Source organism: Pleurodeles waltl, chromosome 4_1 (assembly GCF_031143425.1).
Source record: "Pleurodeles waltl isolate 20211129_DDA chromosome 4_1, aPleWal1.hap1.20221129, whole genome shotgun sequence".
NCBI lineage: Eukaryota > Metazoa > Chordata > Amphibia > Caudata > Salamandridae > Pleurodeles > Pleurodeles waltl.
This window is the reverse complement of record NC_090442.1, coordinates 607,254,454-607,279,324: the sequence shown is the minus strand read 5'-3', so window position 1 is coordinate 607,279,324 and position 24,871 is coordinate 607,254,454. Positions and strand designations below refer to the sequence as shown.

At 48.0% G+C, this 24,871-nt stretch overlaps 1 protein-coding gene across 1 annotated transcript in view; it reads left to right on the top strand.

Moving 5' to 3' along the window:
• The window catches only part of UTP20 (UTP20 small subunit processome component), a 966,235-nt gene that overhangs the window by 565,896 nt on the left and 375,468 nt on the right, over positions 1-24,871 (top strand). The window contains exon 38 of the mRNA XM_069229033.1: positions 9,253-9,390. Within this exon, the coding sequence (XP_069085134.1) occupies positions 9,253-9,390 (138 nt within the window). The remainder of the gene's footprint in view (positions 1-9,252; positions 9,391-24,871) is intronic.

Genomic DNA, 24,871 nt, shown 5'->3' with positions numbered 1-24,871 from the left:
GAAAAATACAGCTTGGATTCTCAACTGCAATGTCTAACTCCAGGTTAAAGGCAATAGGCAGCTAACCTAAATATCAAATATAATGTCTAGTGTCATGTCAAAGCCAATAGGCAGCTGAGCTGAATACAAAATGTAATGTCTAATATCATGTCAAAGCCAATAGGCAGCTAAACTGAATACAGCATGTCAAAGCCAATAGGCAGAATACAGAATGTAATGGCTCTAATGCAATGTCAAAGCCAATAGGCGGCTAAACTGGATACAGAAGGTAATGGCTAATGCCCTTTCAAAGCCAATAGGCGGCTAGGCTGAACAAAACATATAATGTGCTACTGGTGAACATTGAGCAACTAATATGCGCAGTGGTGAAACACAAAGTCATTGGTCAAACCCAATATTAATAGCATCACAGGCATCTATTTGAAACTTCACTTTTTTTTAAATTGTGTGAATGAAGAGGTGTGATTGAGACTTTCTAGTTTTTTTATATAACTTGTTTTTTCCAGGGTGCACATTCTGTATTGGTTATATGTATATATATCAGTTTAAAGTATTGCGTTATAATATAATTGTAATGATGTTTATAATGAAATACATTTTGCACTGTATCTGTTTATATACATGTTTTCTTTATCCTTTCTGGGTTTGTGTCTAGTCTTCTTGAGATCTCTTCTCCTTAGGGACCCTTGGGATTCTGTGTGGTACCCAGGGCGTCCTTGGGACAATTTATTTTCGTTACTGCCTTTCCACCCATACCACTTCTGCCCTGAGTTCTCTAGAAGACCAGGAAGGACCAATCCTAAGTCATTCTTGTGGCTCCGGACTGAGCACGGAGAGATAGGTGTCCTGAGCTTTTGAAAATGAGTATCAATCCTCGGATCGCTGCCCCTTCAGGAGGATCTTCTGCCGCAGCAGCAGGGTAGGGTCCTCCACCCGAACCTGTCAACTCTCCATCTCCTTGTGCGGTGGCAGTTGATAGCTTTTGACCTTCCTTCCGAAGTCTATAAAGTTATCTCGGCAGCCAGGCAGCCCTCCACCAAAACGGTATACACCTGTCAGTAGCAAAAATTTGTAAAATATTGTACAGAAAGGTCTATCGCCTCTTTTTCTGATTTTCTTCTCTTCATTCTTACCCTTGCCTAGGAGGGCCCTGCTCTTGGCACCCTTAAGGGTTATCTTTCTCCTTTGTCCGCCTTTCTGTGGCTGCCTGACCAATCCTCTTTTATTTTTTAAGTCCACTGTTGTAAATAGTTTTCTGAAATTGCACCCTTCATCGTGCCTTAGTCAGACCTGAACCTGGCCCTCATGTACCTGATCTGTTTGAGCCACTACACAGTTGTCCCCTCCGGCTGCTTACCATCAAGGCAGCTGTCTTAGTAGCGATAATCTCTCGCCGGAGAGTGAGTGAGCGAGCTGCAGGCTTTATCATTGAAGGCCACCTAACTTACTGTGTTCCGGACAAGGTGTTGCTTTGCACCAGGGCCTCTTTCCTCCCGAAAAAGGTGACCCCATTCCATTTGGGTAGTCTGTCCACCCTGCCTTTCTTTCCCTTCACATCCCTCTAAAGAAGAGGGGCGACTCCACCGTCTGGACACAAAAAGGGTATAGTAATTCTACCTTGACCACACAAAATAGTTCCAGGTGGACGACCAGCTCTTCGTGGGCTATATAGGAGCTAAAAAAGGTTGGGCAGTAAACCATTTCACGCTTGCTCATTCTCTGTATCAAGATCAGCTACGCCCTGGTAAAAACGCAGCCTCCTAAGGGCTTAAGGGCCCATTCCAGCAGTGGAAAAGCTGCGACCACAGCATTAGCTTGTAGAGTTCCAGTCCTGAACACCTGCCAAGCAGCAATGTGGGTCTCTACTCACGTTTGCCAAACACTAGTGCCTGGACAGTCTGGTTCTCAGGGATAGGCATTTCACCCGTTCGTTCCTGCAGGAATTGTTTTAGTCTACTTACATTTGTTCACAGTTCACCACCAGGATGGTATGGCTTGAGTATCTATTCTAAGGTAAGGAATCTGCAGGTAGAAGTTTCTATCAGATGAACAAGTTACATACCGTCGGTAACGCATTATCTGGTAGAGACAATATCTAGCTGCAGATTCCTTAGAGACCCACCTATGCCTCCCAGCTCCACAGAGAAATTTCTAGGGCTAAGGTTGTTACCCTTTCAGGGCCCTATTTTGGAAATACACCCATCATTTCACTTAATGGCTCTGCTCTCCCAGTGTTGAAATTCGTGAAAAGTAACTGACATCCGCACACCTGGGTGGCGCCTATATACATGACCGCAATGTCACTTCCAGCACCAACGACGCCGACAACGATGCGTGGAACCGAACTAAGCCAACTGATGTTGTGCAGGGGTGCTGCTCACACAAACGTTTCCAGATCCAGTGTGACCCCTGTGAAATTCAAAGTTAAAGATATTGATATTGATAAAGATATAGATATTGTCTTTACCATATACTGCAATATTGAAGGTAAATAACTTGTTCGGCAGGTCAATCTTGCCATTTTCTGCCTTCGTTGGTTTGCCTGATAAGTCCTTCTTGTTTATGTCACCTGTCATGATGCATTTTTTCGGAGGGCTTATGTTTCTCCAGGCTGCTTTTCTTATTCTGCAGTGAGAATTTACATTGGTAATTAAATTATATTTGTGCAATTCGTTTTAATCCATGCACAGTTCTTTGAATTTACTGACCCTTAAGACTGTTTTCCTCATAGCAATCACAGCCACATGAGCCGTCCGTTATCAGGACCCAGCTGTCAGTGCAGCTGCCATAAACTACCTTCTTTCCTTAAAAGTTGGTATTTAGTACTCTGGCATCCATTGTTTGAAGCCCTTCTATGTGGGACATTCCTTAACTATCACCATTTTCTTTTCTCTGCAACATCCACCTAAGGGTGAGGAGAGGCTTTTCATCTGCTGGATCTGATGAGAGCCCTTAAGTTCTTTATAGCTTGGACTAGAGCTATGAGTAGATCTGATATGAACCTTGTAGGTAAGTTCCCTCTTTTGGCATGGTTACCCCCACTTTTTGCCTGCTATCAGTGTGCTTAAACTGTTTTCAGTGAGATCCTGCTAACCAGAACCCCAGTGATTGTGCTCTCTCCATCTAAATTTGGTTGTCTAGGACTTTTGTACACTCCACAGTTGGCATACTGGTGCCCCCTTATAAGTCCCTAGTACATATTACTTGGGTACCCAGGGAATAGGGCACCAGAGGCTCCCCATGGGCTGCAGCATGTATTGTGCCACCCATGGAAGCCCATGCAAAATGTGTCTGCAGGCCTGCTATTGCAGCCTGCCTGAAACGGTGCATGCACCCTTTCACTACAGGTCACTGTAAGTCACCCCTATGGTAGGCCTTCCTAGCCCAGAGGGCAGGGTGCACGTCCCTGTGTGTGATGGCACCCCTGCATGAGCAGAGTTGCACCTGCGAACTCCAGTTCTATTAACCAGGACTTTGTAAGGGCGGGGAAGCAATATTACCTGTGAACTGGACCTATGTCCAGCTACATAATGGTTACACCGAACCTGGGCATGTTTGGTATCATACAAGTCGTAATCATACCCCAATACTGTTGCCAGGATAGGTGTTATGATTCCATGCACTCTTTGACCACCACCCCCCCAGTGTTGCTCCTACCAGTCTTCTAGGGTTTTCAGGGCAGCCAGCACTGCTGCCTCCTCTCACACAGGTTTCTGCCCTACTGGTGCTTGACCACCTCAAGCAGGGGAAGTCAGAACAAAGGATTTCCTGTGGGACAGTGAGGCAACACCCTCGCCCTTGGAAATAGGTATTACAGGGCTTAGAAGGGGTAGCCTCCCAAAGCCACCGGTTTGCTTTGAAGGCAGCATTTGGTGCCCTCCTTGCATAAACTGGTTTGCACCAGCCCAGGGACCTCCAGTCCCTGCTCTGGCGCAAAACTGGACAAAGGAAAGGGGAGTGACTGCTCCCCTGTCCATCACCACACCCAGGGGTGGTGCCCAGAGCTCCTTCAGGTGGCCACTCATTCTGCCATCTTGAAACCAAGATGTGCAGATGCCCCTGGGAGCATCTGAGTGGCAAGGTCAGGCAGGTGACGTCAGAGACCCCTCCTGATAGGTGGTCACCTTGCTAGGTGACCAAACCCCCTTAATGGGCTATTTAGGGACTTCCTTGCAGGTGGGTCCCCAGATTCGACTCCACTAGGACTCTTCTGCATCATTTACTTCCATTTCTGGCCACTGGAACCGCAACTGGACTCTTGAGGAACCAACACGTCTGCAACTTCTGCGACAACTTTGTTTCTCCAGCTCCTTCCAGAAGCTGCCACATTTTCCCGGCTGGGCATCATCTGGGGTCAGTGAGACTTCAGCCTGCACCAAGAAGCAAGAAAGAATCTCGCTTGGAGTAAAGGAGTCACTCCCCTGCATCTGCAGATACCTACAGCAGCGACATCCGGCTGCATGGATCTGTCCCCCTCTGGAACTGCGTGGATCCTGCATCACAGGTGGTGGTCTGGAATAGTCCCCTTGGTCCTCACTGCCAGCTATCCAAGTTGGGAGATGGTGAGCCCTTGCTTCTCCTTGCAGGACAGTATCCCTGTGCACTGCAGCTCTTGCAGCTACCAAGGCTTGTTGTCTCCTGCTCCACGGAATCTTCGGGCTCCGAGTAGCCCCGTTCCCCAGCACTTCTTTCTGCTAAGCACAGTCTCCTCTCTGCTGCTCCAGGGTTGTGGGAGACCTCTCCAGGTGTACTGATTGGGACTCACTGCGACTTACTGTGCCTGTGCCAGTGGGTTGCTGATGGGGGCTTTTACTGCTTCTGTTGGCTCTCCCGACTGCTGAGGGTCAGCCAGGACTCCCCTCCAAGGGTCGAGTCCCCTGGACCTTGCTGGTCCTCTTCAGCCTTGCAGCTCTTCATTTGTTCCTCTTGCATTTGCCAATGCTTGTTGGTGGTTCTCCTACACCACTGACCATCTGCGTCCTGATGACCGCCATGGGACACCATCTGGACCACTCCAAAGACTCATCTGCAGCTCCTGGGCTCGACAACTGGTCTACTTCTTCCCCTGTCAACCCGGATCTTCATCCACAAAAGGGTGGGTAGTAGCTCCTGCCCACACTGGACACTCCATCATGGACAGGACTCTGTCCTCTTCTTTTTCCTCTTCTGCCGGAATCCATCTTTGGTTTCTTCTAGTCTAATCCTTTTCTTGTACAATTTTTTTTCCAAAGTGCTCCTGTTAGTCCTTGGGAAGACCAGGTACTTACCTCTGCTGTCCTGGTCACTGGGGGGATACTCATCTCTTGGGGATCCTACTTCTTCCATCTCCCCTCTAACAACTCCATATCCTTGGGCGGGAGACTTCACTTTGCATACTACTTTCTTAGTATATGGTTTGGCCGTCTCCTAGGCCCCTCACTGTTTTCTACAATTCTTGCCAATGCTTGTTGCGTCTATGCTAAGTTCTGATTATTATTATGTATATATAGCGTGTACTTGCCTACTACCTTTGAGTCTTCTAATGTTGTGTTACTACAGTAAAGTACCTTTATTTTTGTAACATGGTGTGGTTCTTTCATATGTGATAAGTTACTGTGTGAATAGTGATAAGTCTTGGCCGCTCATCCACAGCTAACTCTAGAGAGCCCTGGCTTCCTAGACACTACCTACTTACACTAATAGGGGTTGCCTGGACCTGGTATAAGGTGCCAACGCCATAGGTGTCCACCAAACACCAGGCCAGCTTCCCACACACCTTATTGAGAGAGATTATCCCCTATAACAATATGTGCCAAGAAGGAGCTTCCTGAGTGCCTTCAGGCAATTCCAACTTTAGCAAGGCTGCCACTATGGCTGGTGGTGCTCTGGTGCTGGACATATGCTAGGCTGCCACATACGAGTAGCACAAACACAATCACCGGTGTGTCACGGAATGCACTGCCATGTTCGCTGATGGACTGTTAAATCATCTAATTCAATATATTACCCTTTGTAGTAAACATTTTTTACTGTCCCCATCCTAATTCTTCTTCACTTTCTCTATCACCTGAAACCTTAACAGACACATATTATGTTTATACTCTGAAAAATTCTTGGCCCCTAAAGATTTTGTTTTGTTGTACTAAATGTCGCTCTTATGCATTAAGATCCTAATTTTTGTTTAGTTTAGATTTTACAGGAGTTCAAGAGATGCCAATGTTTTTTAATGTTTTTTTTTTATCCTGTAGATAGACATCGAGAATTTAGATTCAAATACTATCCTGCTCAGTTTTCTGTTGGTGTAGTCATGTTTCTCTATTGAAGTCATCAACTCCTTGTTTCTCCTTCTTGAGTATTTCTTCGGGGTGCCCTCTTTTGCAAAATGTAGCCATCAACATTCCCAATGTTATACCATATTCCTGTTGTCTGCTGTAAACCTCTTGACCCTCATAAGTAGGTTTACTGGAAGATCATTCTTTTTCAAATTATTTTTATAAGGTATCGTTGTACAACCCATACATAGACATCAACAGACTCCCAATATTCTGGATCGACTTGAAGCATGTACGAAAGGAGCGTATCACACATAAAACAGTTTGGTGTAGCACTTATGAACAAATACAAAATGTGGTGACGTCATGAATCAACTACATGTCAATGTAAAGATCTTATACCAAAAGCCTGGAAAAAATTGCATGTAGGCATCACGTGTAGAGAAGACAATTACCTAACCGCCCTTTAGGATAATACATCAAGTTCCAGGGAGTCCAGGGTCAGAAGGTAGTCTTTCAGTGGTTGCGAAATATCCTTTGGCCGAGACATGGGGTGATTGAGGGGTGGCTTACAGTTTACTAGTACGCTCACAGTATGTGAGACTTTTTGGCCAGGCTTTTGTTGTGGGTAGTGTCCTAGTGCCCCAATGGAGAGCAGTCTCCGATTTAGCCAACAGTAAAGCTGTAGCTGTGAATCATCTTGTCGGTTTAGGAGTGTCTTCCACATGGCCCAGTAGTAATTAGGGGATTATGTGTAAGGGGGGTGCCCAACATCACGGTAAATCGACAAAAAACATCCCTCCAATAGAATGCTATAGCGTCACAGTTCATGAGGTGTTGAGTTTGGCAATGGCAACAGATGTCATATAAGCTCTGCATATGAATTTATAGTGTATTAATTTATGATGGTGGGTTGAGGGGAACCAAGCATGTTTGAGCGCAGCAGGCATTCCAGACTTTGTCTGAGAGAGGGTAGCCCAAATCCGACTCCCAGGCATCTCGCTCTTTCCGATCATGGACCAGCAAGAGGCCCAGGCAAGTGTGGTAAAATGTAGATATCCACCCAGTACCCACGTCATTAGTAATAATCAGGGTGAGAGGTGGGAATTCCTACGCTGCCAGCTGATATATGGAGATCAGGACCCGCAGCGCACACTGGAAAAGTATAAAATAATCATCTAGCGGTTAGGTAACTTTCGTCCTCTGTTCTGGAAAACACATGGCTGTCTGGGAAAAGGTCTCCGAAAGTATGGAAATCCAGTGCGGTCTGCGTGCGTTTAAGCAACTTCTCCCGTGTAATCGGGAGGGGCAGGTTATCTGTTGAGGGGATAGCGAGGGAGTATAACACGCTGCCAGTTAGTAAACGGTAGTGGAAAGTGTTTGTATGTCTGTCGAGTCCAGAGGTTGACCAGCCAGGAGTAGAGCTTGCAGCGGAGTGTGAGTAGCACTGTGCCGCCAGATAATAGAGCTGAAAATGAGGGACACTGAACCCACTACGCTCCTGTGAGAGAGTCAAGACCTCCCAACAAATATGGGGGAGCTTTCCCACCCACACAAGCCGCAGCAGCGAACTCCTAAGAGTCCTGAAAAATGAGCTGATCAGTGGGATCGGTATATTTACGAAGAGATACAAGAAACGTGGCAGAACTACCATCTTATTGATGGCGCTGTGGCCTGCCAAGAATAGATGAAGGCATATCCAACAGTCAGTCAGAGTGTTCAGTTTGTCAGTAGTGGGGCCGTAGTGCAATCTGATTACCTGCTCCCTGTCCCAGTGAACATGGATTCCCAGATGTGTGACATCGTTAGCCCACCATGTTAGGGAAACCTCACAGCGTATTGGAGCCGTCGCCTCGGTGAGGGAAAATAGTTCCGACTTAGCCCAGTTGATATGTAACTTAAATCAGTTACCAAAGCGGACGGTCTCCCGATGTCATTCATTCATATTGGAGCTGAACTACATTCTGGAAATTCTTGTTTGGAGTTCATTGATGTTGCTGATCAGGCCCTTTCTTTGAGACCTAACCAAATAATGACTATATCATCAGCAAATCTCTTGCACAATTATATTCCTTCTTTCCAGCTGTGATTGTGCAGTATGTAACCATGTTCGAATACGGCCATGAAGATTTTGGCAAAACATGGGACTACGGGAGAACCTATTTGTTGCTTTGAATTGTAAATTATATGTCTGATCAAACTCAAAAGACACTTGTGGTCACTGGTCCATGATTGTGAACTACCCAGAAATCTATAATCCGCATTTACACATTTTATCAACTAATAAACAGTTACACAATTTGAACACAGAGACAGATGTTTGAGAGGGCTGGACAACAGATGATGGAATGCCCCGAATGCTAACCTACAGGGAGTTGAGAAAACACTTGAAAACCAAACATTTTAAACTTGCTTACAGTTGCTCTTCGTGCAGAAAAGTGGTCCTCGTATGCAAACTTTAAACATGGTTCCGACCTCAGCTAAACAGATTGTAGGGTCCACCATGCTCGCTGAAAGTTCTGACAAGATATTTAATCCTCCAAAGCTACTTAACGGAAAAATGCAAAGTTTCAAGAAACGTTCAGCTAAAAAAAAAATCATAAAAGGAGTGAGTAATATTTACATTTGAGACATACCATACAAGAGGTAGTGACACACTCTTTTCTCCATGGAAAACGGAACCCATTGTGTATGAGTGTATGCAGAAACATTTTACGTTTTGTAATCTTGTTTAGAATATTTACTTCAAAAGGAAAAGCGTCTGCCCATAGATGCATATCTCACAAGACTTTTTTATGTTGTGTTTGTATTTACATGTGGCAACCACAAATAGGACAATTTTCTTGGGAAGCCATGAAATGTTGCTGGACTCGTATATGCTCTGCTTGCTGTGTTTTGGCTATCACTGTATGAGTTGCACCATTGCCTTGGGATTAAAATGTTTCTAAAAACACAAATTCCCTAAAGGAATACTTATTTTCATACCTTTCAATGTCCTCAGATTCACAGAAGAGCACGTGCCTTGAGGAAAATTGCAAAGCAACTTGTTGAAGAAAAACTCGTCCTGAGCTCTAAATCGTTGCAAAATTATATCATGCCATATGCAACCACTGCCATCTTTGATGAGAAAATGCACAAGGTATGTTATGTATGCTTTCGATTCTTGTCTGGATATCCTCTTCATATGAATTTAGTATGTGTTTTTTTTTTTTGGAAAACAGTTATGGCTGTACCGTTGGTACAACTGATGAGCATTCCTTTCTGCTGATACGTGCAGAAATGGTCCCAAATAATGCAAGAAAATCATTTACACTAAAATATGAGCATTTTGTGCATTATTTGGTTGACACAATACAACTCAGGAACTTTCTATCAGGTATGATCTTCTAGTTTGTCTAATCACTGCATGAAAGCTATTTCTAGACTCTAAGATGCTTGCATGTTATCAGCGAAGTCAGTATACTCTGTGATGTCGGTCTTTGTAGTAGTAGATGTCAGAGATGTCAGAGTTGTAGAGGTGAGTAGAGGAGGTTGAGTTTGGTACTGTTTTAGGTACTGAGTACTAAAGTAATTGTATTTTGGGATCTGTTTGAGATACATGGGGTGCTTTAGTGAGCTCAGTGGATGGTTAATACCACTTTACTCCATGTTATAACATTAGTGCAACCTACTTTAAATTACATAAGTGTTTTGGAGATGATGATAGCTCATTAAACATGAGACCGAGTTTGTTGTGTGACCCCAGTAGCAATAGTGAAATTAATGTTTGTCTGTTAATACCACACTGATAGCATACAATTGTGCATCAGGCCTAAGTCAAACCTGTAGCCAAAATAACAGTCCATATTGCAGAGCCATTGTTCTGTATGGGGGAGTGTCCCATTGCCTCACAACTGTATAATATCCCTCCTGGCCACCATCAACACTAGATCACAAAATATGAGGGAATTTTCTGTTCTCCCCACAAACCCAGACACACTACTTGCACAGTTAGATCAGCCTGCTGCCCTGTAACCCGTTCCATGTAGCCTTGCATGTCTTGCCAGTAAGTCTGCAGTTTTGGGTATTCCCACAAAGTATAGACTAGCATGCCTCTGTGATTGCAACCTCTAAGGCATCCATCTGTAGAGATCTTACTCATTTTCTATAATGTAGTTCATATGAAATATGCCTGGTGCAAAATTTTAAGCTGAGTGAGCCTGAAACCTGCTTGGGTTGCCAACTGTCTTGGGAATCTGCATGCTGCCTCCCAGTCTGAATCCTCAGTGACCCTTATGCCATGTTCCCACCTACCCTTCAAATTGTCCAGGGGTTGGGTACTGTTCTGGGCAACGTTGGCAAAGATCTGAGATATTACTTGTCTATTGTAGGAAGTTGGCTCAGTATGCACTATTTCAAAGTAAGGAATAGTATGCACAGAGTCCAAGGGTTCCCCTTAGAGGTATGATAGTGGCCAAAATAGATAATACTAATGCTCTATTTTGTGGTAGTGTGGTCGAGCAGTAGGCTTATCAAAGGAGTAGTGTTAAGCATTTGTTGTACATACACAAGCAATAAATGAGGAACACACACTCAGAGACAATTCCACCCCAATAGGTTTTTGTATAGAAAAATATATTTTCTTAGTTTATTTTAAGAACCACAGGTTCAAGATTTACATGTAATACTTTAAATGAAAGGTATTGCAGGTAGGTACTTTAGGAACTTTAGCAAAATAGCATATACATTTTTCACATAACTCACATATAGCTATTTTAAAACTAGATACTTAGTGCAATTTTCAACAGTTCCTAGGGGGAGTAAGAGTTTGTTAGTTTTTGCAGGTAAGTAAACCACCTACGGGGTTCAAGTTTGAGTCCAAGGTAGCCCACAGTTGGGGGTTCAGAGCAACCCCAAAGTTACCACACCAGCAGCTCAGGGCCGGTCAGGTGCAGAGGTCAAAGTGGTGCCCAAAACGTATAGGCTTCAATGGAGAAGGGGGTGCCCCGGTTCCAGTCTGCCAGCAGGTAAGTACCCGCGTCTTCGGAGGGCAGACCAGGGCTTTTTGTAGGGCACCGGGGGGTGGGGGGGGGGCACAAGTCCACACAGAAAGTACACCCTCAGCGGCCGGGTGCAGTGTGCCAACAAGCGTCTGGTTTGTGATTGAAATCAATGGTAGACCAAGGGGTCTCTTCAGCGATGCAGGCAGGCAAGGGGGGCTCCTCGGGGTAGCCACCACCTGGGCAAGGGAGAGGACCTTCTAGGGGTCACTCCTGCACTGGAGTTCGGATCCTTCAGGTCCTGGGGGCTGCGGGTGCAGAGTCTTTACCAGGCGTTGGGATCTGAGGAGCAGGCAGTCGCAGTCAAGGGGAGCCTCGGGATTCCCTCTGCAGGCGTCGCTGTGGGGGCTCAGGGGGGGCAACTCTGGCTCCTCACGGTCTCGCAGTCGCCGGGGAGTCCTCCCTGAAGTGATTGTTCTCCCCAAGTCGAGCCGGGGGCGTCTGGTGCAGTGTGTCAAGTCTCACGCTTCCGGTGGGAAACGCAAGTTGTTTTAAAGTTGCTCCTTTGTTACAAAGTTGCAGTCTTGGGTGATTAGAGCCGCTGTCCTCGGGAGTTCTTGGTCCTTCTAGAGCAGGGCAGTCCTCTGAGGATTCAGAGGTCGCTGGTCCCTGGGGAAAGCGTCGCTGGAGCAGTGTCTTTAGAAGTGGGGAGACAGGCCAGTAGAGCCGGGGCCAAAGCAGTTGGTGTCTCCGTCTTCTCTGCAGGGTTTTTCAGCTTAGCAGTCCTCTTCTTCTTAGGTTGCAGGAATCTGAGTTCCTAGGTTCTGGGGAGCCCTTAAATACTAAATTTAAGGGCGTGTTTAGGTCTAGGGGTTTAGTAGCCAATGGTGTTTAGCCCTGAGGGTGGGTACACCCTCTTTGTGCCTCCTCCCGAGGGGAGGGGGGCACATTCCTATCCCTATTGGGGGAATCCTCCATCTGCAAGATGGAGGATTTCTAAAAGTCAGAGTCACCTCAGCTCAGGACACCTTAGGGACTGTCCTGACTGGCCAGTGACTCCTCCTTGTTTTTCTCATTATCTCCTCCGGCCTTGCCGCCAAAAGTGGGGCCGTGGCCGGAGGGGGCAGGCAACTCCACTAGCTGGAGTGCCCTGTGGTGCTGTAACAAAGGGGGTGAGCCTTTGAGGCTCACCGCCAGGTGTTACAGTTCCTGCAGGGGGAGGTGATAAGCATCTCCACCCAGTACAGGCTTTGTTACTAGCCTCAGAGTGACAAAGGCACTCTCCCCATGTGGTCAGCAACATGTCTGGTGTGTGGCAGGCTGCTAGAACTAGTCAGCCTACACGGATAGTCGGTTAAGGCTTCAGGGGGCACCTCTAAGGTGCCCTCTGGAGTGTATGTTACAATAAAATGTAAACTGGCATCAGTGTGCGTTTATTGTGCTGAGAAGTTTGATACCAAACTTCCCAGTTTTCAGTGTAGCCATTATGGTGCTATGGAGTTCGTGCATGACAGACTCCCAGACCATATACTCTTATGGCTACCCTGCACTTAAAATGTCTAAGGTTTTGCTTAGCCACTGTAGGGGCATAGTGCTCATGCACTTATGCCCTCACCTATGGTATAGTGCACCCAGCCTTAGGGCTGTAAGGCCTGCTAGAGGGGTGACTTAAATATACTGCATAGGCAGTGTGAGGTTGGCACGGCACCCTGAGGGGAGTGCCATGTCGACGTACTCGTTTAGTCCTCACCAGCACACACAAGCTGGCAAGCACTGTGTCTGTGCTGAGTGAGGGGTCCCCAGGGTGGCATAAGACATGCTGCAGCCCTTAGAGACCTTCCCTGGCATCGGGGCCCTTGGTACCAGGGGTACCAGTTACAAGGGACTTACATGGCTGCCAGGGTGTGCCAATTGTGGAAACAAAAGTACAGGTTAGGGAAAGAACACTGGTGCTGGGGCCTGGTTAGCAGGCCTCAGCACACTTTCAAATCAAAACTTAGCATCAGCAAAGGCAAAAAGTCAGGGGGTAACCATGCCAAGGAGGCATTTCCTTACACAACCCCCCCCCCCCCCCCCCCCCCCCCCAAACGAAAGAGGATGAGACTAACCTTTCCCAAGAGAGTCTTCATTTTCTAAGTGGAAGAACCTGGAAAGGCCGTCTGCATTGGCATGGGCAGTCCCAGGTCTGTGTTCCACTATAAAGTCCATTCCCTGTAGGGAGATGGACCACCTCAACAGTTTTGGATTTTCATCTTTCATTTGCATCAGCCATCTGAGAGGTCTGTGGTCAGTTTGAACTACAAAGTGAGTACCAAAGAGGTATGGTCTCAGCTTCTTCAGGGACCAAACCACACCTAAGGCCTCCCTCTCAGTGGCACTCCAACGCTGCTCCCTGGGGAGTAACCTCCTGCTAATGAAAGCAACAGGCTGGTCAAGGCCATCTTCATTTGTTTGGGACAAAACTGCCCCTATCCCATGTTTAGAGGCATCTGTCTGCACAATGAACTGCTTGGAGTAATCTGGAGCTTTTAGACCTGGTGCTGTGCACATTGCTTGTTTCAGGGTGTCAAAGGCCTGTTGGCATTCTACAGTCCAGTTTACTTTCTTGGGCATTTTCTTGGAGGTAAGTTCTGTGAGGGCTGTCACTATGGATCCATATCCCTTCACAAACCTCCTGTAGTACCCAGTCAAGCCAAGGAATGCCCTGACTTGAGTCTGGGTTTTTGGAGCTGCCCAGTCCAGAATAGTCTGGATCTTAGGCTGGAGTGGTTGAACTTGGCCTCCACCTACAAGGTGTCCCAAGTAAACCACAGTTCCCTGCCCTATCTGGCATTTGGATGCATTGATAGAGAGGCCTGCTGATTGCAGAGCCTTCAAAACCTTCTTCAGGTGGACCAGGTGATCCTGCCAGCTGGAGCTAAAGACAGCAACATCATCAAGATAAGCTGCACTAAAGGACTCCAAGCCAGCAAGGACTTGATTCACCAACCTTTGGTGGCAGGGGCATTCTTTAAACCAAAGGGCATAACAATAAACTGATAATGCCCATCATGTGTGGAGAATGCTGTCTTTTCTTTTGCTCCTGGTGCCATTTTTATTTGCCAGTACCCTCCTGTTAAGTCAAAGGTACTTAAGAATTTGGCAGCACCCAATTTGTCAATCAGTTCATCAGCCCTTGGAATGGGATGGGCATCTGTCTTGGTGACAGAATTAAGTCCTCTGTAGTCCACACAAAACCCCATCTCTCTCTTTCCATCTTTGGTGTGAGGTTTGGGGACTAAGACCACTGGGCTAGCCAAGGGGCTGTCAGAGTGCTCAATGACTTCCAATTCCAGCATCTTGTGGACTTCCACTTTGATGCTTTCCTTAACTTGGTCAGACTGTCTGAAAAAATTGTTTTTGACAGGCATGCTCCTGTGTCCACATCATGGGTACACAGGTGTGTCTGACCAGGGGTTAGGGAAAAGAGCTCAGCAAACTGTTGCAGGACCTTCCTACAATCAGATTGCTGTTGGCCAGAGAGGGTGTCTGAGTAGATCACTCCATCAACTGAGCCATCTTTAGGGTTTGTGGAAAGGAGATCAGGGAGAGGTTCACTCTCAGCTTCCTGGTCCTCATCTGTTACCATCAACAGATTCACATCAGCCCTGTCATGGAAGAGCTTAAGGCGGTTCACATGGATCACCCTCTTGGGGCTCCTGCTAGTGCCTAGGTCCACCAGGTAGGTGACCTGACTCTTCTTTTCTAGCACTGGGTAAGGGCCACTCCATCTGTCCTGGAGTGCCCTGGGAGCCTCAGGCTCCAAAACCCAGACTTTCTGCCCTGGTTGAAATTCAGCCATTGCAGCCTTTTGGTCATACCAAAACTTCTGGAGCTGTTGGCTGGCCTCAAGGTTTTTGCTTGCCTTTTCCATGTACTCTGCCATCCTTGAACGTAGGCCAAGTACATAGTCCACTATATCTTGCTTAGGCTCATGAAGAGGTCTCTCCCAGCCTTCTTTCACAGGAGCTAGTGGTCCCCTTACAGGGTGGCCAAACAGAAGTTCAAAGGGTGAGAACCCTACTCCCTTCTGAGGCACCTCTCTGTAAGCGAAAAGCAGACATGGCAAGAGGACATCCCATCTCCTTTTGAGTTTTTCAGGGAGCCCCATGATCATGCCTTTTAACGTCTTGTTGAATCTCTCAAAAAGGCCATTAGTTTGTGGATGGTATGGTGTAGTGAATTTGTAAGTCACTCCACACTCATTCCACATGTGTTTCAGGTATGCTGACATGAAGTTGGTACCTCTGTCAGACACCACCTCCTTAGGAAAACCCACTCTGGTAAAAATACCAATGAGTGCTTTGGCTACTGCAGGGGCAGTAGTCGACCTAAGGGGAATTGCTTCAGGGTATCTAGTAGCATGATCCACTACTATTAGTATGTACATGTTCCCTGAGGCTGTGGGAGGTTCAAGTGGACCCACTATGTCCACTCCCACTCTTTCAAAGGGGACCCCCACCACTGGAAGTGGAATGAGGGGGGCCTTTGGGTGTCCACCTGTCTTAACACTGGCTTGACAGGTGGCACAGGAGACACAAAACTCCTTGAACTTCTGGGACATGTTGGGCCGTCTTGGTCTGTCCCAAATGCCCAGCAAGAGGAATATCATGGGCTAAGGTCAGAATGAACTCCCTAAACTCCTGAGGCACTACCACTCTCCTAGTGGCACCAGGTTTGGGATCTCTTGCCTCAGTGTAAAGGAGTCCTTCTTCCCAGTAGACCCTATGTGTTCCTGTTTTCTTTCCATTGGACTCTTCAGCAGCTTGCTGCCTAAGGCCTTCAAGAGAGGGACAGGTTTCTTGCCCCTTACACAACTGCTCCCTTGAGGGTCCCCCTGGGCCTAAGAGCTCAACCTGATAAGGTTCTAACTCCAGAGGCTCAGTTCCCTCAGAGGGCAGACCTTCTTCCTGGAAAGAGAGTTCTCTTTTTGTTGTTGTGTTTCAGCTGGTTTCCCAGTTGTCTTTCCTTTTCTCTTGGTAGGCTGGGCCCTTTTTCCAGGCTCCAACTCTACTTTTTCACCCTGAGCCTTGCACTGTGCCCTTGTCTTGACACACACCAGTTCAGGTATACCCAGCATGGCTGCATGGGTTTTCAATTCTACCTCAGCCCATGCTGAGCACTCCAGGTAATTTCCAAGCAAACAGTCTACTGGGATATTTGAGGAGACCACCACCTGTTTCAGGCCATTGACCCCTCCCCACTCTAAAGTTACCATAGCCATGGGATGTACTTTAGTTTGATTGTCAGCGTTGGTGACTGGATAAGTTTGTCCAGCCAGGTATTGACCAGGGAAAACCAGTTTCTCTGTCACCATGGTGACACTGGCACCTCTATCCCTCAGGCCTTCTACACTTGTCCCATTAATTAAGAGCTGCTGCCTGTATTTTTGCATGTTAGGAGGCCGGGCAGCCAGTGTGGCTAAATCCACCCCACCCTCAGAGACTAATGTAGCTTCAGTGTGACACCTGATTTGCTCTGGGCACACTGTTGATCCCACTTGGAGACTGGCCATTCCAGGGTTAGCTGGAGTGGAGTTAGAAGTGGTACTTTTCTTGGGACAGGCCTTGTCTCCAGTTTGGTGTCCAGGCTGATTACAGCTACGACACCAGGCCTTTTTGGGATCAAAGTTTTTACCCTTGTACCCAAAATTGGTTTGTGAAGAGGCTCTGGGCCCACCCTCCTGTGCAGGTTTTGGGGGCCTGAAGAAGACTCTTTGCTATTTTTACCTTTGGATGTCTCAACACTCTTCCCCTGGGGAGGCTTTGTGACCCCTTTCTTTTGGTCACCCCTGTGGAAGTCGTGGTCACCCTAGTCTTGACCCAATGGTCCGCCTTCTTTCCCAATTCTTGGGGAGAAATTGATCCTAGGTATACCAGATGCTGATGCAGTTTATCATTTGAGCAATTACTCAATAGGTGTTCTTTCACAAATAAATTGTACAGCCCATCATAATCATTTACACAACTGCCTTGAATCCAGCCATCCAGTGTTTTCACTGAGTAGTCCACAAAATCAACCCAGGTCTGGCTCGAGGATTTTTGAGCCCCCCTGAACCTAATTCTATACTCCTCAGTGGAGAATCCAAAGCCCTCAATCAGGGTACCCTTCATGAGGTCATAGGATTCTGCATCTTTACCAGAGAGTGTGAGGAGTCTATCCCTACAGTTTCCAGTGAACATTTCCCAAAGGAGAGCACCCCAGTGAGATCTGTTTACTTTTCTGGTTGCACAAGCCAAGAAATGGCTCCCTGTTGCAGTTACCCCCCACTTTTTGCCTGATACTGATGCTGACTTGACTGAGAAGTGTGCTGGGACCCTGCTAACCAGGCCCCAGCACCAGTGTTCTTTCACCAAAAATGTACCATTGTTTCCACAATTGGCACAACCCTGGCACCTAGGTAAGTCCCTTGTAACTGGTACCCCTGGTACCAAGGGCCCTGTTGCCAGGGAAGGTCTCTAAGGGCTGCAGCATGTCTTATGCCACCCTAGGGACTCCTCACTCAGCACAGACACACTGCTTGCCAGCTTGTGTGTGCTGGTGGGGAGAAAATGACTAAATCGACATGGCACTCCCCTCAGGGTGCCATGCCAACCTCACACTGCCTGTGGCATAGGTAAGTCACCCCTCTAGCAGGCCTTACAGCCCTAAGGCAGGGTGCACTATACCACAGGTGAGGACATATGTGCATGAGCACTATGCCCCTACAGTGTCTAAGTAAAACCTTAGACATTGTAAGTGCAGGGTAGCCATAAGAGTATATGGGCTGGGAGTCTGTCAAAAAAGGAACTCCACAGCTCCATAATGGCTACACTGAAAACTGGGAAGTTTGGTATCAAACTTCTCAGAATAATAAACCCACACTGATGCCAGTGGTGTATTTATTCAATAATGCACACAGAGGGCATCTTAGAGATGCCCCCTGTATTTTACCCAATTGTTCAGTGCAGGACTGACTGGTCTCTGCCAGCCTGCTGCTGAGAGACGAGTTTCTGACCCCATGCGGTGAGAGCCTTTGTGCTCTCTGAGGACAGAAACAAAGCCTGCTCTGGGTGGAGGTGCTTCACACCTCCCCCCTGCAGGAACTGTAACACCTAGCAGTGAGCTTCAAAGGCTCAAGCTTCGTGTTACAATGCCCCAGGGCACTCCAGCTAGTGGAGATGCCCGCCCCCTGGACCCAGCCCCCACTTTTGGCGGCAAGTCCAGGAGAGATAATGAGAAAAACAAGGAGGAGTCACTGGCCAGTCAGGACAGCCCCTAAGGTGTCCTGAGCTGAGGTGACTCTGACTTTTAGAAATCCTGCATCTTGTGGAAGGAGGATTCCCCCAATAGGAATAGGGATGTGCCCCCCTCCCCTCAGGGAGGAGGCACAAAGAGGGTGTACCCACCCTCAGGGCTAGTAGCCATTGGCTACTAACCCCCCAGACCTAAACACGCCCTTAAATTTAGTATTTAAGGGCTCCCCTGAACCTAAGAATTTAGATTCCTGCAACTTACAAGAAGAAGAGGACTGCTGAGCTGAAAACCCCTGCAGAAGAAGAAAGAAGACACCAACTGCTTTGGCCCCAGTCCTACCGGCCTGTCTCCTGCCTTCCAAAGAAACCTGCTCCAGCGACGCTTTCCCCAGGACCAGCGACCTCTGAATCCTCAGAGGACTGCCCTGCTTCAAGAAAGACAAGAAACTCCCGAGGACAGCGGCACTGCTCCAAAAAGACTGCAACTTTGTTACAGAGGAGCAGATTTAAAGACCACTGCAAATCCCCGCAAGAAGCGTGAGACTTGCAACACTGCACCCGGCGACCCCGACTCGACTGGTGGAGAACCAACACCTCAGGGAGGACCCTCCGGCGACTCCGAGACCGTGAGTAACCAAAGTTGTCCCCCTTGAGCCCCCACAGCGACGCCTGCAGAGGGAATCCCGAGGCTCCCCCTGACCGCGACTGCCTGACTCTAAAAACCCGACGGCTGGAAAAGACCCTGCACCTGCAGCCCCCAGCACCTGAAGGAACGGAACTTCAGTGCAGGAGTGACCCCCAGGAGGCCCTCTCCCTTGCCTAGGTGGTGGCTACCCCGAGGAGCCCCCCCCCCTTGCCTGCCTGCACCGCTGAAGAGACCCCTTGGTCTCCCATTGGAAACCCGACGCCAGTTTACACACTGCACCCGGCCGCCCCCGCGCTGCTGAGGGTGTACTTTTTGTGTGGACTTGTGTCCCTCCCGGTGCCCTACAAAACCCCCCTGGTCTGCCCTCCGAAGACGCGGGTACTTACCTGCTGACAGACTGGAACTGGGGCACCCCCTTCTCTCCATTGAAGCCTATGTGTTTTGGGCACCTCTTTGACATCTGCACCTGACCGGCCCTGAGCTGCTGGTGTGGTAACTTTGGGGTTGCTCTGAACCCCCAATGGTGGGCTACCTTGGACCCAAAACTGAACCCTGTAGGTGGGTTACTTGCCTGCAAAAACTAACAATCGTTTACCTCCCTCAGGAACTGTGAAAATTGCAGTGTCCACTTTTAAAACAGCTATTTGTGGTTTATGTGAAAAGTATATATGCTACTGTAATTATTCAAAGTTCCTAAAGTACTTACCTGCAATACCTTTCAAATGAGATATTACGTGTAGAATTTGAACCTGTGGTTCTTAAAATAAACTAAGAAAATATATTTTTCTATACAAAAACCTATTGGCTGGATTTGTCTCTGAGTGTGTGTTCCTCATTTATTGCCTGTGTGTATGTACAACAAATGCTTAACACTACTCCTTTGATAAGCCTACTGCTCGACCACACTACCACAAAATAGAGCATTAGTATTATCTCTTTTTGCCACTATCTTACCTCTAAGGGGAACCCTTGGACTCTGTGCATGCTATTCCTTACTTTGAAATAGCACATACAGAGCCAACTTCCTACATTGGTGGATCAGCGGTGGGGTACAAGACTTTGCATTTGCTGGACTACTCAGCCAATACCTGATCACACGACAAATTCCAAAAATTGTCATTAGAAATTGATTTTTGCAATTTGAACTATTTTTCTAAATTTTTAAAAGTCCTGCTAGGGCCTTGTGTTAGTCCCTGTTAGCATTTCTTTTAGAGTTTAAAAGTTTGTGAAAGTTTGAATTAGAACCTAGAACTAGTTTTAGATTCTTAAAAAGCATTCCAACTTTTAGAAGCATAATGTCTAGTACAGATGTGAATGTGGTGGAACTCGACACCACCCCTTACCTCCATCTTAAGATGAGGGAGCTAAGGTCACTCTGTAAATTAAAGAAAATAACAATGGGCCCCAGACCTTCCAAACTACAGCTCCAGGAGCTTTTGGCAGAGTTTGAAAGAGCCAACCCCTCTGAGGATGGCAACACAGAGGATGAAGATAGTGACTTGGAGGAAAATTCCCACCTACCAGTCCTATTTAGGGAGAACAGGGCCTCTCAAGCCCTGTCTCCAAACATAATAGTCAGAGATGCTGTTTCCCTCACAGGAGGGACCAACCTCTCTGAAATCACTGAGGATAATCCCAGTGAAGAGGACATCCAGTTAGCCAGGATGGCCAAAAGATTGGCTTTGGAAAAGCAGATCCTAGCCATAGAAAGGGAAAGACAAGAGATGGGCCTAGGTCCCATCAATGGTGGCAGCAACATAAATAGGGTCAGAGATTCTCCTGACATGTTGAAAATCCCTAAAGGGATTGTAACTAAATATGAAGATGGTGATGACATCACCAAATGGTTCACAGCTTTTGAGAGGGCTTGTGTAACCAGAAAAGTAAGCAGATCTCACTGGGGTGCTCTCCTTTGGGAAATGTTCACTGGAAAGTGTAGGGATAGACTCCTCACACTCTGTGGAAAAGATGCAGAATCTTATGACCTCATGAAGGGAACCCTGATTGAGGGCTTTGGATTCTCCACTGAGGAGTATAGAATTAGATTCAGGGGGGCTCAAATATCCTTGAGCCAGACCTGGGTTGATTTTGTGGACTACTCAGTGAAAACACTGGATGGTTGGGTAACTGGAAATGAAGTGCATGACTATGTTGGGCTTTATAATTTGTTTATGAAAGAACACATTTTAAGTAACTGCTTCAATGAAAAGTTGCATCAGTATCTGGTAGACCTAGGTCCAATTTCTCCCCAAGAATTGGGAAAGAAGGCAGACCACTGGGTCAAGACTAGGGTAACCAAAACTTCCACTGGGGGTGACCAAAAGAAAGGGGTTACAAAGCCTCCCCAGGAGAAAGTGGGTGACACTAGAAACAAAGAAAAAGAGTCCTCTGTAGGCCCCCAAAAACCAGAACAGGTGGGTGGGCCCCAAGACACAACCCAAAACAAAGGTGGGTAAGAACTGGGATGCCACTAAGGCATGGTGCCATAACTGTAAACAGACAGGGCACCACACCAAAGACACTTCTTGTCCCAAAAACAAACCCCCTAGCAAAATCCCAGGGGTGACCAGTGTAGCCATTGGGGATGACTCCTCAGATGAGGAGGTCTTCATAGCCTTCAACTGGAAAAAGGGCCCAACAGGTGAGTTGGAGATTCCAGAGGGAAGCAGACACTTCCACCACCTACTGGTGAATGGAATCCCAGCCACTGCCCTGAGAGACACTTGTGCCAGTCACACTATTGTGCATGACAGGCTGGTGTTCTCAAACCAGTACATCCCAGGTTAGACTGCCAGAGTAAGAGTTAGCCCAGACAGGGTCACTGATAGGCCTGTGGCATTTGTGCCCATAGAAGTGGGTGGGACTTTTAGCTGGAGAAGGGTGGTAGTCAGTACAGACCTCCCCCTTGATTGTCTCCTTGGAAACGACTACCCAGAGGTTAGTCAGAGCCCAAGAGAGGAACTGGTCCAGTGCCAGTCCTCTCCCAAGGATTCTGGAGGTGCTACCCCTGCAGTAACTGCAAGTAGGCCCCAGAAGAAAAAGAAAAGAAAACAGTGTAGGAAGGGTGAACAACCTTTAGCCAAGGTTCCAGCCAGCCAAGGAGATTCTGCTCCAGTAGGGGAGAACTCCAAAAGTGGCTCTGGTAAAGTCCAACCTGTCCCACAAGAAGTCCTGGCTAGTCAGGCAACTGTTAAGCCTGAGTGGGTGGCTCCTCAGCTAACAGAAGAAAGAGTGTAAGAAGGGTGTTTACTACAAGATGTGGTAACCCCCAACTCTAATACAGCAGACAGGCACCCTGAACCCAAAGAAGCCTGTAACTTAGCCCCTTCCCTTGTAGGTGAAGAGCTAAAGGTGTGGATCTGGGCACTGACAGCTGTCAGTGGCCTCTGCTGGGTGTTAGCCTTTATGGCTGCACTATCCTTGGCATGGTGGTCTGACCCCATGCCAAATAGCAAGTTAGGCCCCCTGACCCTGTTGGTCATGGTGGGGTTACTCCAGCTCTGGGTAACCTCTTTGGGTAAGCTAGGGGTGACCCTGGCTAAGTTAAGATTAGCAGAGGTGGATACCTCTAACCCCAAAATAGAGAGAATGGGTGGAGACATTAAAGATACAGACAAGAGGCAATTCAGACTAGGTCCTATCACTGTGGAAGTGGGTCAGTACCCCAGAGGGAATGACCTGAACAGAAGGATGTAAGGCAGAGTAGGCCCTGCAACAAACCAGCCTATTTCCTCTACTCTTCCTCGCCTGACAGACTAGGAAGACTCTCCCAGCTTTGGCTGAGTCTCCTGGCCTGTGGGCTGGGGGGGGCTTGTGTAAAGAAATGGCTCCCTGTTGCAGTTACCCCCCACTTTTTGCCTGATACTGATGCTGACTTGACTGAGAAGTGTGCTGGGACCCTGCTAACCAGGCCCCAGCACCAGTGTTCTTTCACCTAAAATGTACCATTGTTTCCACAATTGGCACAACCCTGGCACCTAGGTAAGTCCCTTGTAACTGGTACCCTTGGTACCAAGGGCCCTGATGCCAGGGAAGGTCTCTAAGGGCTGCAGCATGTCTTATGCCACCCTAGGGACCCCTCACTCAGCACAGACACACTGCTTCCCAGCTTGTGTGTGCTGGTGGGGAGAAAATGACTAAGTCGACATGGCACTCCCCTCAGGGTGCCATGCCAACCTCACACTGCCTGTGGCATAGGTAAGTCACCCCTCTAGCAGGCCTTACAGCCCTAAGGCAGGGTGCACTATACCACAGGTGAGGACATATGTGCATGAGCACTATGCCCCTACAGTGTCTAAGCAAAACCTTAGACATTGTAAGTGCAGGGTAGCCATAAGAGTATATGGGCTGGGAGTCTGTCAAAAACGAACTCCACAGCTCCATAATGGCTACACTGAAAACTGGGAAGTTTGGTATCAAACTTCTCAGAATAATAAACCCACACTGATGCCAGTGGTGGATGTATTAAAAAATGCACACAGAGGGCATCTTAGAGATGCCCCCCCGTATTTTACCCAATTGTTCAGTGCAGGACTGACTGGTCTCTGCCAGCCTGCTGCTGAGAGACGAGTTTCTGACCCCATGCGGTGAGAGCCTTTGTGCTCTTTGAGGACAGAAACAAAGCCTGCTCTGGGTGGAGGTGCTTCACACCTCCCCCCTGCAGGAACTGTAACACCTAGCAGTGAGCTTCAAAGGCTCAAGCTTCGTGTTACAATGCCCCAGGGCACTCCAGCTAGTGGAGATGCCCGCCCCTGGACCCAGCCCCCACTTTTGGCGGCAAGTCCAGGAGAGATAATGAGAAAAACAAGGAGGAGTCACTGGCCAGTCAGGACAGCCCCTAAGGTGTCCTGAGCTGAGGTGACTCTGACTTTTAGAAATCCCCCATCTTGTGGAAGGAGGATTCCCCCAATAGGAATAGGGATGTGCCCCCCTCCCCTCAGGGAGGAGGCACAAAGAGGGTGTACCCACCCTCAGGGCTAGTAGCCATTGGCTACTAACCCCCAGACCTAAACACGCCCTTAAATTTAGTATTTAAGGGCTCCCCTGAACCTAAGAATTTAGATTCCTGCAACTTACAAGAAGAAGAGGACTGCTGAGCTGAAAACCCCTTCAGAAGAAGAAAGAAGACACCAACTGCTTTGGCCCCAGTCCTACCAGCCTGTCTCCTGCCTTCCAAAGAAACCTGCTCCAGCGACGCTTTCACCAGGACCAGCGACCTCTGAATCCTCAGAGGACTGCCCTGCTTCAAGAAAGACAAGAAACTCCTGAGGACAGTGGCACTGCTCCAAAAAGACTGCAACTTTGTTACAGAGGAGCAGATTTAAAGACCCCTGCAAATCCCCGCAAGAAGCGTGAGACTTGCAACACTGCACCCGGCGACCCCGACTCGACTGGTGGAGAACCAACACCTCAGGGAGGACCCTCCGGCGACTCCGAGACCGTGAGTAACCAAAGTTGTCCCCCCTGAGCCCACACAGCGACGCCTGCAGAGGGAATCCCGAGGCTCCCCCTGACCGCGACTGCCTGACTCTAAAAACCCGACGGCTGGAAAAGACCCTGCACCCGCAGCCCCCAGCACCTGAAGGAACGGAACTTCAGTGCAGGAGTGACCCCCAGGAGGCCCTCTCCCTTGCCTAGGTGGTGGCTACCCCGAGGAGCCCCCCCCCCCTTGCCTGCCTGCACCGCTGAAGAGACCCCTTGGTCTCCCATTGACTCCCATTG